The 12,151-nt window shown below is 40.3% G+C and overlaps 1 protein-coding gene across 1 annotated transcript in view; it reads right to left on the bottom strand.

Annotated features, from left to right (window-relative positions):
- The window catches only part of cnksr1 (connector enhancer of kinase suppressor of Ras 1), a 38,905-nt gene extending 30,831 nt beyond the window's left edge, over positions 1–8,074 (bottom strand). Inside the window, exons 1-4 of the mRNA XM_080783923.1 lie at positions 7,952–8,074; positions 6,209–6,366; positions 2,878–3,080; positions 1,031–1,115 (exon numbers count right to left, since the gene is read on the bottom strand). Coding sequence (XP_080640049.1) covers positions 1,031–1,115; positions 2,878–3,080; positions 6,209–6,366; positions 7,952–8,003 — 498 coding nt within the window. The 5' untranslated portion in view covers positions 8,004–8,074. The remainder of the gene's footprint in view (positions 1–1,030; positions 1,116–2,877; positions 3,081–6,208; positions 6,367–7,951) is intronic.
- Positions 8,075–12,151: the final 4,077 nt, after the last annotated feature.

Here is a 12,151-nt window from a genome sequence, read left to right as displayed (position 1 = left end):
TCATCCATGTCTGTCATTCTCTTCGTCCCTCCCTCCCTCCCTCCCTCCCTGGCCTCCTTCCCCTCCTTCCTCTAAGCACTATAACATATCCAGGCTTGCCCTCTAATACTTGTACCAAGTTCTCTCCCACTTGCCATTCACACTGTTCAAAACACACCTTTTTAGTTAGAGGAGCATTTCACAATACCATGCTATAAAACAGTAGACATATTAGTCCGAAAACAGCCCGTTCCTTTGGAAATAATATTGATATAAGGTTCTTCAAGGTACAACCAAGTAAAATATGCCAGGAATGCGAAGATAAAGAATGTATTACCCGAGAGGAGCAGGAAGTGTGTTTGTTGTTCCGAGAGTAGCAGGCTGCATTTGTGTGGCTGACTAATCAGGGATCAAACAATACGTTGTAGTTCCCTCTTGCACATGGCAACAACACAAGCACCATGCCAATGACTAATAAACAACAAAAACAAAATCACTGCAAAACGGTTTTAATAAAGAAAAGTTAGAAAACTGTTGTTGGAAGCAGATACAAAAACTATTCTAACAAGAATACCGGTAGCTGTCTTTCTTTTTGAGCGTTGCACACCGCTCCAATGCATGGCCGCATGTGTCTCTATGTCCCTCTGTCCCTATGTATGTTTGCAGTATGGCAACACCGCCGGGTGACCTAAGGTGGCACTGTTGAGCTACCTAAAGGGTTACAGTACGGTTGAGCTTCACACTGACCACTATAACAGTACAGTACAGTACAGTACAGTACAGTACAGTACAGTACAGTACAGTACAGTACAGTACAGTACAGAGTACACACACACTATTTACTATAGCAGACAACCAGACATTCACAAAGGCTTTTGAAATGCCTATATAAAAGATATTGAATTATTTCTTACTACAGGCTGTCCTTGTCCTTGATTATCTGAATGAACAGATGCTGCCAATTATGAGAGCAAAACTATAAATGAGGCATAAATGTCAGGGTGACTTTAGATTGTCATGAATTGATGATATACTTGAGTGGATTCACTACCTTTTGCACAATGGCCCCAAGCTCCTGACAGAAGGTTATGATGCTCCTGCTGGCTGTGTATCCGCTGAGCTGGAAGAACTGGTATCTGAACAGATATGGATTCATGCAGCAGCATTAAAGACTGATTGAAGAGTGAACAAAGTTCCTTTTGTCATTCATAATTAAGAGGACTAAAGTCAATATACTTTGTACGATGGTGTTTGCCAGAAATGGTGGATCAACAAGCTACATAGTCCGGCAGCCAACAGGCTTCTTTTGTTTAAAGTGGGACATTTGGTATTTTTATTGGCCTAAAATATTGTGTATATAATATATATATACATACATTCATGAATCCACTTGCTGACCGGCTGTCGGTATTGACCAATTGTTTTTATAGGGGGATATAGAGCACCAAAGTCCTGAGATCACTGTCAGTAGAGGACGCCAGTCCACAGGTTTGTGTACTTTTTATTTGCATTGAAATCCCCACAGGGGGATTTTAGATCTCTTCATATAAGAACTGTGTTTGAAAGATAAACCGATCATCCCGGCCTTTTCACTCATATGGATATGAAGCATCGACTGTGGAAATGTACAAGTTTATATACCCAAAGAGTAACACAATAAGCACTAGAAACGAGTCAAACAACCCAGAGACTACATCTCCGGGTAGGCGGGGTGACTGCAGCTGCCCGTCGCACAAATGACATGTTAATTATTATTTTTAACTTATTTTGTATTGATATTTAATGTTTCGTGGTTAGTACGAGTCGAGTCACCGCCAGCTGAGGTTACGTCAACGAGGAATCTCAGGAACGCAATGTGTTGACAGCTGGGCGTGACATATTAGCAGCGACATTGCTTGTGTAGTTGTAGTTTCAAGGCTATTGCGGCCACATTAATTCCATTTTCTCCAGAAACTGGCTGTATCAAATATTAATGGACATCATTAACGAAGCACAGCCACCCCCCTGACAGAAATTCCCGGGATGATCGGTTTATTTTTCAAACACAGTTCTTATATGAAGCGACCTAAAAATCCCCCTATGAGGATTTCAATGCAAATAAAAAAATTCATGAACCTGTGTACTGGCGCCCTCTACTGAAAGTGACGTCAGACTTCAGTGCTCTATATGTGATCATACCATTAACAACCTATATCAGGCAATATTTTCAAAAGTGTTTTTGTGCAAAACTAATGCTTGGAATGGAATGGAATGGAAAATACTTTATTAATCCCCGAGGGGAAATTTAATTTGTTACAATAGCAGCAACAGGCAGCCAGCGTTACGCTTGGAATGGAATTTTGAATTTTTTGCCTTATATTGCTCAATACCGACAGCCAGTCAGCAAGTGGATTCATGAATGTATGTATATTGTATTGTATAATAGACAATATTTTAGGCCAATAAAAAAAACTATATACCAAATGTCCCACTCCACATTGCCTGGCTGTAGTCGGACTAACACATGTTGCAAAGTGCAACGTTGTCAAGTTGTAGATCGGCTATTTTCAACGCATGACACTATCATACGACAAAGTGTAACTTAACTCCAGGCAGCAATGAAGAGAGAAAGAAAGCGGGGGTGGGCTTTTAAAGATCAGATTAGATATCAGCATTTTAACAAAGGGACAACATCGCACTGCAGTGACTGCACCAAAACAATCCCTTTAGGGTAGTAAACCACTATTTAGAACATTCTACATTCACTATTGGTAATGAACGTCTTACAACCACTGTTATTGTATAATCAAATTAGTTTGAGCTTACACAATCCAACAAAACAAAACAAAAAACACAGAAAAGCTGATCAAACAGAGTGTACTTTGTATTATCAATTAGATTATCACAGATACCACAAACCTGTTGAGCAGGGAGAATAGCCCTTTGGCAGAGGTGATGAGCTCCACAACAACCTGCAGTACATGGGCAGGCAGCTTCGTGGTAGTCTGCCCATCATAGGTGTTGACACGCCATCGGCCCTGGATGCCCATTTGAAGGGTCTGGGCTACGGCACGCAGCTTCTCTGTCAGACCACGCAGGCTCTCGCCACCCATACTGTATGTCTGGGGAGTACATTAGGCAGACACACAGTAAAACCCTCAAGTGTTCCTCAGAAATCTCTCAAGGGAAGGCAAACGAAAGTTTAGTTGTTTAGCACATTTCATACACAAAGTGTTTTGCATGAGTACGTTTGTTCTATCTAACTACGTGGCATAATAATGAAATGCTGTCTCACCGTATTTTTATTTTTTTTAACTCTCAGAACAGGCGTTCACACGGGCAAATACAAAGATTCACAGCATACTGTATTTGTCGCTTGGTATCTCATGTCACTGGATTCCATTGAAAATGAATGGTAGCATCAGATCATGTATCTTTATATCTGCCTAACTGTGAACGCAGCTGAGAGAACATTACAGTAGTCTAACCTACTGGAGATAAAGCCAGGGATCAGTTTATATAATAAATCCAAATTCTTGCTATATTTTTAAGGTGAAATTAGGTTGACTTTGTTATTAACTTGACGTGCTAAAATGTTGTTCAGAACCCAAAATTACACCTAGATTTCTGGCTTGGTCTTTAGTCTTCAGAGATGATAAAGAGATGAAAACTGTCACTGATTACCCATTGGAAACAGCAGCAAGTGCTAAATAGAAAAATAGAATCACATTTAAAAGAAAAGAGCTTCTCATGTCTCCCTTCCGTCCTGCGGCTGCCAATATGGTAAGCAGTGTGAGATGTGACAAGAGGTTTGGTCCTTGTAAGCCTACCTCATAGAGAGGGTCTGACCACACAAACCACCCTGAACAATCACATGCACAGTAAAATCCTGAGTGTCGACTTAACACACTGAGATTGTAGAAAAGTAACCAAATGAACCCGCAAGGAGTTACAAATGGACACATTAACACTCAGGACTTGTACCGTGTGTCATCAAGTGGTCATGAATCTTTCATGGCCTTTTCAAAGCAGTGCTGGTTAATTAAGTGACCGTGTACTTGAGAGAGCATGTGGTCTTGTCATGTTCCATCACGTCTCTCGCAGATCGGACAGTCATTTACAGAATGCGAGCCGAGCACAACACTTGTTGCCGTAAGTACTAGTAAGTACGAGACTTGAGTGCAGATCAAACAGATGTGTGCATCCTCTCAATCTTAATACATCGAGAGGTCGAGAGGCAGACAGTCGTGCTGTGAGTAGTGAAGGCCAATCTGTTCTCTCTTGTAAAACACTCATCTCCCACCATTGTGCCCATGTGTTAAGCCTTTAAAGATTAGTTTTTTTATTTGCTTTTCTGCCTTTATTGATAGTATCAAGTGAAGATGGACAGGAAAGAGGGAGAGAGCAGAAAGGGTCGTTATGAACGAGACTCGAACACACTGTCAGGCCAAAGCCTATGTGGCATGCGCCTGGACCACTAGGCCAGCGGGCACCCCAGAGAAAGTACTTCTTGTTCAAAACCAACAACACACTCACACTCACACACACACACACACACACACACACACACACACACACACACACGCATGCACACAGACACAGTCACACACACACACACACACACACACACACACACACACACACACACACAATCATCAATCATTAATTTGGACTTTGCATTAAACTGTCGCTAATTCTCAGGCATTTACATTAGTGTGAAGTATTTACAGGTAATGCAGGGTGTACTAAATTCATCAGCTGGCCATCACGCTGCTCTCCCGTTGTTGCTCTGAATATCATCAGCTACTTTATTCAGCCACCTTCTTCACATATTATCCACCTGCTTAACCACCTGAACCACAGCATACCTATTCTGGAAGGAACGTTCACTAAAAATAGCAGATCTACAAGATCAAAACTTTTGGAACGTAGATCGTCTATTTTTGATGAAGATATTTGGTATAGACGAAAAAAGGTGTACAGAGCAGCTGTACAGCTGTAACTCAATCCTGTTTTTCTAAGACTATAGGGTTTAAGTGTTTAAATCTGCTTGTATCAGAGATAATGTCACTCCTGATCGAAGTCTATGCGCAGATAGCTATAAAAGTACTGTATATCCAATCCATCCACCAAAACCGAACCTATTATTACGTGATTACTACATTATGTCAATGCTGTGAGTTGTCCTGAAAGAAATAGGTGTTTAAATCAGTGGTTCTCAGCCTTTTTTGGATCAGGGCCCACTTGGAAAGCGTTCGCGGCCCACCTATCAGACCACACGGCTGCCATTTTGTTAAGTGGTCAGATGGGTGGGTCGTGAGCATTTCCAGTCCATAGCATGCTATGATCAATTCATTGATTGTGTGCTGGCTTGGATTAATTAATGTGACTATACTATACAGTTCCAATTCATCACAATGAGAACTCACCTTTCAATGTTTTAAAGAGACATACTTTTTTATATTAATGTTATATTATCATTAAAATCTCTTGCAATATCCATCACGGTCCACCAGTCGACCCAGGCCCAGGCCAGAAATGTAAGCTGCGTTAGCAGTGGCCTGATGGCTATCAACTCAAGTTGGAACCCTGCCTGGTACTCCCCACCCCAATTAATCCTTCCATGGAAACAAAGGCCATTCTGAGAATGGAAAAAAGGTACTATTGTTTTCCTGAGAATTCTCTGAAAGTTGAATAGAGACTATGAAAGATCAATGAAAGGAGCACGTGAGGAGGAGAAGAGGGGGAGTATATTAATTGCGTTGCAGAAAATGAATGAGAGAGAGACTCACAAGGGTGAAAGGAGGAAGTTTTATTTTTAGCAAACTACAAACACTTCCCAAATTTGCATGGAACGGATTAGGTGGATGTACTGTATTTGTGCGAGGACTAAATCGGCGTTGGTTTACTAGTCCTTTGATTTTGCAAAGAAAACTGAAATAACAATTGTATCGTGATGCATGTGACTGACGGTGATCACAAAAGACAAAACTTGGGGATTAAGTGCAAATGCTAATGCAAACCTCTGCGTCATGGTCCTAATCCATGTAGAACTGAGTGGACCAGCACTTGTAGTGCAAAAAGGTTGCTTGTTGCTTAAATTGTCTGGATTAGTCCAAGTCTATAGCTCATGGTCTATCCAAACAAGACCACGGACCCTTCTGATTCTATTATTAGAACATTGGCAAAAGCAATTTGCTCACTCACTCACTCACTCACTCACTCACACACACCAGTATCCCTCTCTCACCAGGGAGCAGAGTTTCTCCACAGCCTCCAGTATGAGTTCCTGGTGTCCTATCTTGTGGACCCCCAAACGGTCCAGGTCTTGGGAGCACAACTGGAGTAGATCCAGACCTGACAACTGCCACTCCGAGAACGGGTACTGCTGAAGGGTAGGATCCATACCTGATAGCATTGACGCACGCACACACACACACACACACACACACACACACACACACACACACACACACACGCACACACGCACACACGCACACACACACACACACACACACACAAATTTGGCAAAATGTCATGACATAGGCATAGGCTATTCTTTAGTATCTTGCTGTTGTTATTGTCTCCACCAGGCCGAAGGCATGGGGAGAGAGTATGTTTTGCATGTGTGTCCGTCCGTCCGTGTGTCCGTCCGTTACCAGCTAATCTCCGGTACCGTTAACGCGGTCGATGCCAAACTTTGCACACACACTCCCTATATGCCAACGATGAACCTCTGCCCCAGAACGGCCTGTTATCGCGCCACCAGGAGGCCGACATTTGTAAAACACTTTTTTTTTTATTACTCCTCCAGATTTTGTCCAAAAATCCCGCAAATAGTTACACAGTATCTCTATAGTCATGTGCTCAAGTAAGATGGATCTGTCCGATATTTCATATTCCATCCTAATTGGCTAACATTGCAGGATTGGCCCGTTTTGAACAAAAATGGTAAAGTCATGAACGCAGGGTGCAATTTAAGTTAAATCTTTCATGCACTTTCCTACTAGGCTGAGGAATATATCCCACCCTTTTCACAATGGCCTGTTATAGCGCCACCAATAGGTGGATTTTTGCCTATGACAGAAACTCACTGCATGCATAACAGGTAGAGACACAAGTGGACATGAATATGCCCACAGAACATAGGATGATAGGGGTTAATGACATTTACTAGTCTCTAAGCCCAAAAGGACTGCTCTTCTTCAAAACATGCAGGTATAGCCTACTGTACTAGATAGGGCTACACACAATAAACAAACACAAAGGACTTTACTGTGTAGCAATGGCTTATTGTAGGCCTACTAACTTACTTTCACTTTTTTATAGGCTACCATAAATAAAATGCTAAAATAATATTAAAAACAATCCTAGAAAAATCATAACTTTATTCTATTCTATTATTATCAAGCACATCTCGTGTTCTTCAAACCAGTTGTGCAAGCAGTCGGCTTACTATAAGTATATCTTGTGACTTTGTTACAAATGGGTCATTACATGAAAAGGCCTGAATGTTGCAACGCAGTGTGATAATAAGCCATGCATCTAGACGGGACCACCGTTGTTATTTGTAAGGCAGGCAGGTGAGTTCGCTGCATGACAGCTGTGGGAAATATTGGCCTAATGTACAGACAGTAGGCTATAAATCAGCGTAGGTTTATATGTAGGCTATCTTACAGAGACATGCCCATAATAAATCACAATGTGCTTTTCTTCTCATTGCAGCAACTTGTGCTTGTGGAAATTCCAAGCATGTTTTAGCCATACGTTTACAAGCCTTCTGAGTTAAAATTGCTAGTTTGTTCACTTTGTTGACAGCGAAATAGAATAAGATTTGTATGGCCTCTCACTGCTACAGCCAGGCCACTTCCTCATTCCACCTTTCCCTTCCAAGAGGATTGTGCCGCGCTTCTATTTTGGACCTAGTTACTGTACGAGCCAAAATACCTGAGAACGAAGAGATCAACTTTATAAAAAGCACAACGCGCCTCACCTTTAAGCCATTCGCTGACTTTCTCCTCTCTCCACGACGTTATAGGCTCCATGCTCGGAGTCCTGTTGGAGTCGTTTATTCACTTCCAAGCCGTTCTCGCGGATTTCTACTTCTCCGGATCGTTGAACGAAGGAAAAGTTGATCCTGATCTCGACTCCGACGATGACGAACAGAACAGCACCACTCCCCCTCACAGGTAAAGTGTTCCCTGTTGGCCAATAGTGAGGAGCTGTCAGCCGCGTCCACAACGCAGAGACCCTTCCTCCACATACCTGAGGGTCTCCAGGGACGGGGATGGGGTTGGGACTCGAAATGAAAATACATAGAAACTGTTTTAAAACTCTCCTCAAGGGTTATTTTCACGCAATATTACAAAGGATCCCCATGGTTGGTGGGAGAAGTATGCCGAGTCTTTACTAAGAAATTATAATAGATTATAGATAGACCTACCACAAATTCCACAATGTAGAAATTAATATGTTAAAGGACCAGCTGTATTCAATGTTATATTTTAAGCTACTTGAGTAAAAGAAAGTATTGGCATCAAACTAGCCTACAGTAGAACATTTAATTTTCACCATAATAGGCCTATATTTGTATTGGATTCGAGGCTATAATGCATGGGTTCACCATTTTAATGGAGCTGGGTAAATGTGGGTCTGATTTTAATTATGCCTAAAAGTAAAGCTGTCACATATAGGCTAAAGGGTAAAATGTACGATATCTGCCTCTGAGATGCATGTATATTGGAGTAGAAGTAGGCTATAAGTATATCAAAACATGGAAATACTCTAGTCAAGTAGCCCACTACCACTACTAACTCATTTACTAAAAGGTACATGAGTAAACATATTTGTTACTTTCCAGTTTCCACCAATGAATAACTATTACAAAGTGTATGGTTATTTCTGTCATGTATACGGTGCAGGGAAGATTACGCTGTTCTTTATTTGGAGCAAAAGTCCTAATCCTCTTTTCCAAGTCCACGATTAGGCTTTTCTCTTAGCAGAGGAAATGTCTCTTAATGACCACTTACAGAAAACGTGTCCTTGTTTGACCAATTCTTTGTGACGTTTACAGTATATTACACCCGGACATAACCATTCATTATTCAAATCAAATGTAAAATTACCAGTAACAATTGATTTAGTTTGGACACAGATACAACCAGTAAGACGCCTGTGTGCATCCGCCTGGGTGACGGCAGACTGCTGGGCGAGCACTGACGCTTTGGCATGGGAGGTCAGATCAACATATGGAATGTCAGAACAGGTCAGCTTCATATATGGAGATCTAAGGGTGGCAGCGGGGGCAGTGTCTTGAGTGTACAGGTTTGATGAGGTCTGGCCATATATATGGCATGTCAGAACAGGTCAGCTCCAGATGGCATGTCAGAACAGGTCAGCTCCAGATCTAAAGGGTAGCAGTGGGGCCAGTGTCTTGAGTGTACAGGGTTTGATGAGGTCAGATGAGGTCAGTTGATGTCAGATCAACATATGGAATTAATTCTGTATTGGCCATATATGGAGCATAATACAATTGTTTTAAGCTGCTGTGGGTGTGTTATTTTGTCTTGAGCACATTACTTTGAGTTAAATAGTGCCTTGGGGAATTCAATGTATAGCTCTGCTCTGCTTTTGTCTAATGATGTTCTTTTTTTAATAAGCAATGATTATAATAACGGGCTCAAATAATTATAATATTGCATAGCAAATTTATACAACGTATCTTTGAACGTTTGCAGGTACATTTTTAAATTTTAAGAGTTAAGTGAACACTAGCATCAGAGCAGCTATTATCATGTATTAACCTTAAATATATAACCTAAGTGAAAATAGTTATGCTACAAATCTTCAAAGCAATTCATGCTCAATTCCTATTTAGTCACATTATACTACAATAGATTTGAATTAAAGATGACCATCTGTAGCCTACTTCTGATCATTGTATCTTGTGCAAATCATATCTACACTGTGTGTTGCAACTTGCACTTGCACAACAATGACCAAGTACACTGCCATGGCAGTGAAGTTATTGTGTCTCAGATGAAAAGGCCATAGTCAGTTGAAAAAGGTTAACGTGAAAGAGTTGCCCTCTGATATCTGGCACCCCCTGCTGTTTGTCCCTTTCAGCACAGATCAGAGGGTGGAGAATGGAAAATGGTATGGACAAAAGTCTCAAAAACACTGACTGCCTGAATGGCACAGTGTCCCTGTCTGTTTATGTTGTTTGAGGACCTGTAAAAGGGATGTACATATATATTTTCATTTTTATAATTTTTATTTAATGGACAAAAGGGTAGACGTAATAAGCCTAGGCTTCAGTCTACCTTTTTTTTCCAGAATAAGAAAAAAACTGATGAACTAAGAATGTTTTGTATGGAAAGAAAAACAAACTAATAAACTAAACTAAACTAAGTATACTGTACATTGTATACAGTATGGCTGTCAAATTGCAACATAACTGACATATAGTTATTATAACTTAAGTTTGCGTGTTCATACTGTACACTGCTGCTACAAAAAGTAGCTATTCTCTTAAAAGAAGATTTTCATAAACGTGAATATTCCTATTTTGGCTTCTCCTTCATATATCATTCATTCCATAGATTGACAGAGGGCCGATGCCATGATTATGGAGGCTTACTGGGTCACTGTACCCTTTGTTTAGTCATATAGATACTGACAAAGATTGGACAATCTAAAGCAGAGAGAGAGATAGAATGTAATATGACAGCTCAAATGACAATGTCAGAACAAACTATCAAGGCTGATCTGACATTACAGACTGTAATGTAATATTTTCAATTCACAGTACAAAACTCTCCCCTGTTCCCAATTGAAAATAATGGCACTGGTGCCCTTTTATAATTCAGTTCTGTCTTTAGAATAGTGTGCAGGTAAATGGCGTAATGCATCACCATTTACTGTAAATGTCTATCATGACGATTCTCTATAGTTTAACCTACTGATTCAGACTATGCCAATACTTTGCAATGTCACCGTAAAAGTGCTGACATGTGTTACTGAAACCAAGGCTTATTTTTAGTTGTTACTCCAAATTGTCGTATACTAAGTAGGTCTGTTTCAGGATCTTGCCTTTGGCCTGCATTTACCCACCCCAAATACCAGGGACAGATTCGTGTTCCAACGTGCCGTTTCTGCTCAGCTGCAGTCATTACTATACTGTAGTGCTAGTCCCTTCAGTTATCAGCAGTCAATGGTTTTCTGTCTCACTGTGTCACTCACAGTTGTTTATCTTACTGCAAAATACATTTTGTGTGACTCATATAATTTGTTTGTTTGTTTTAAACCCTACAGCAGTGGTTCTCGAGTGTTTTTGGCTCAGGGCCCTGTGAATACGTTTTTCATCCACTGCACCCCTGAATTATATGTTACTTTATAAAACGTTATGTAAACATGTATATCTAACCCCAAGATACAGTATGACACAACACAAGGAAAGCTTGAGAGAATATCCATTAGGATATTGAAAATAATTTTATACTTGACGTTTAACCACTTGAACCTCAGTATCTGGGATCTGGGGGGAACATATTCGCCAAAAATAGCAGATCTAAAAGCTCACAACGTGTCGTGTTGTGGTATTTGTGAGCTTGTAAATCTGCTACTTTTTTGTGCCTTTTGTGACTTTTCTTTTACTATTTTGAAAAGCATTTTAACATTGTTCAACTAGCCGATCTACATTGACACGTTGTGAGCTTGTAGATCGGCTATTTATTAAAAAAGGTTTTTCAAAATAGTAACAAAAAATAAGTTTAGTTATAAGGTGTAAGTATAGGCACTGATAAAAATAGGGCAGAGTGTGCTGCATATAAAGAAATCACACCCATGTGAAGTGAGGGGCGCATATCATCTTACAACATCGAGGAGGGAATTCTAACTCTATGATTGCTATGATTAGGTGATGTAATGATAATGTAAAACAAACGGTGACAAAACAAACATTACATTTTCTTTATTGTTAATGCCGTTTTTAAAACAAACATTGAAATAAAAAACAAACAATAAACGTCTGTCCATTGTCAATGGTGTTTTTAAAACAAACATTGAACTAAAAACAAACATTAAACCTGTATATACCTCAAAAAAGAAATCACACTTGTGTGAAGTGAGCGGTGTCTTTTTTCATGATGATGATGATGTCTGATGATGATTTAGTGATCACGTCATAGTCATT

Source organism: Protomyctophum bolini (assembly GCF_963924005.1).
Source record: "Protomyctophum bolini genome assembly, chromosome: 15".
In the NCBI taxonomy this organism is placed as follows: domain Eukaryota; kingdom Metazoa; phylum Chordata; class Actinopteri; order Myctophiformes; family Myctophidae; genus Protomyctophum; species Protomyctophum bolini.
The sequence above is the reverse complement of the archived record's forward strand: the minus strand, read 5'-3'. Positions and strand labels throughout refer to the sequence as shown.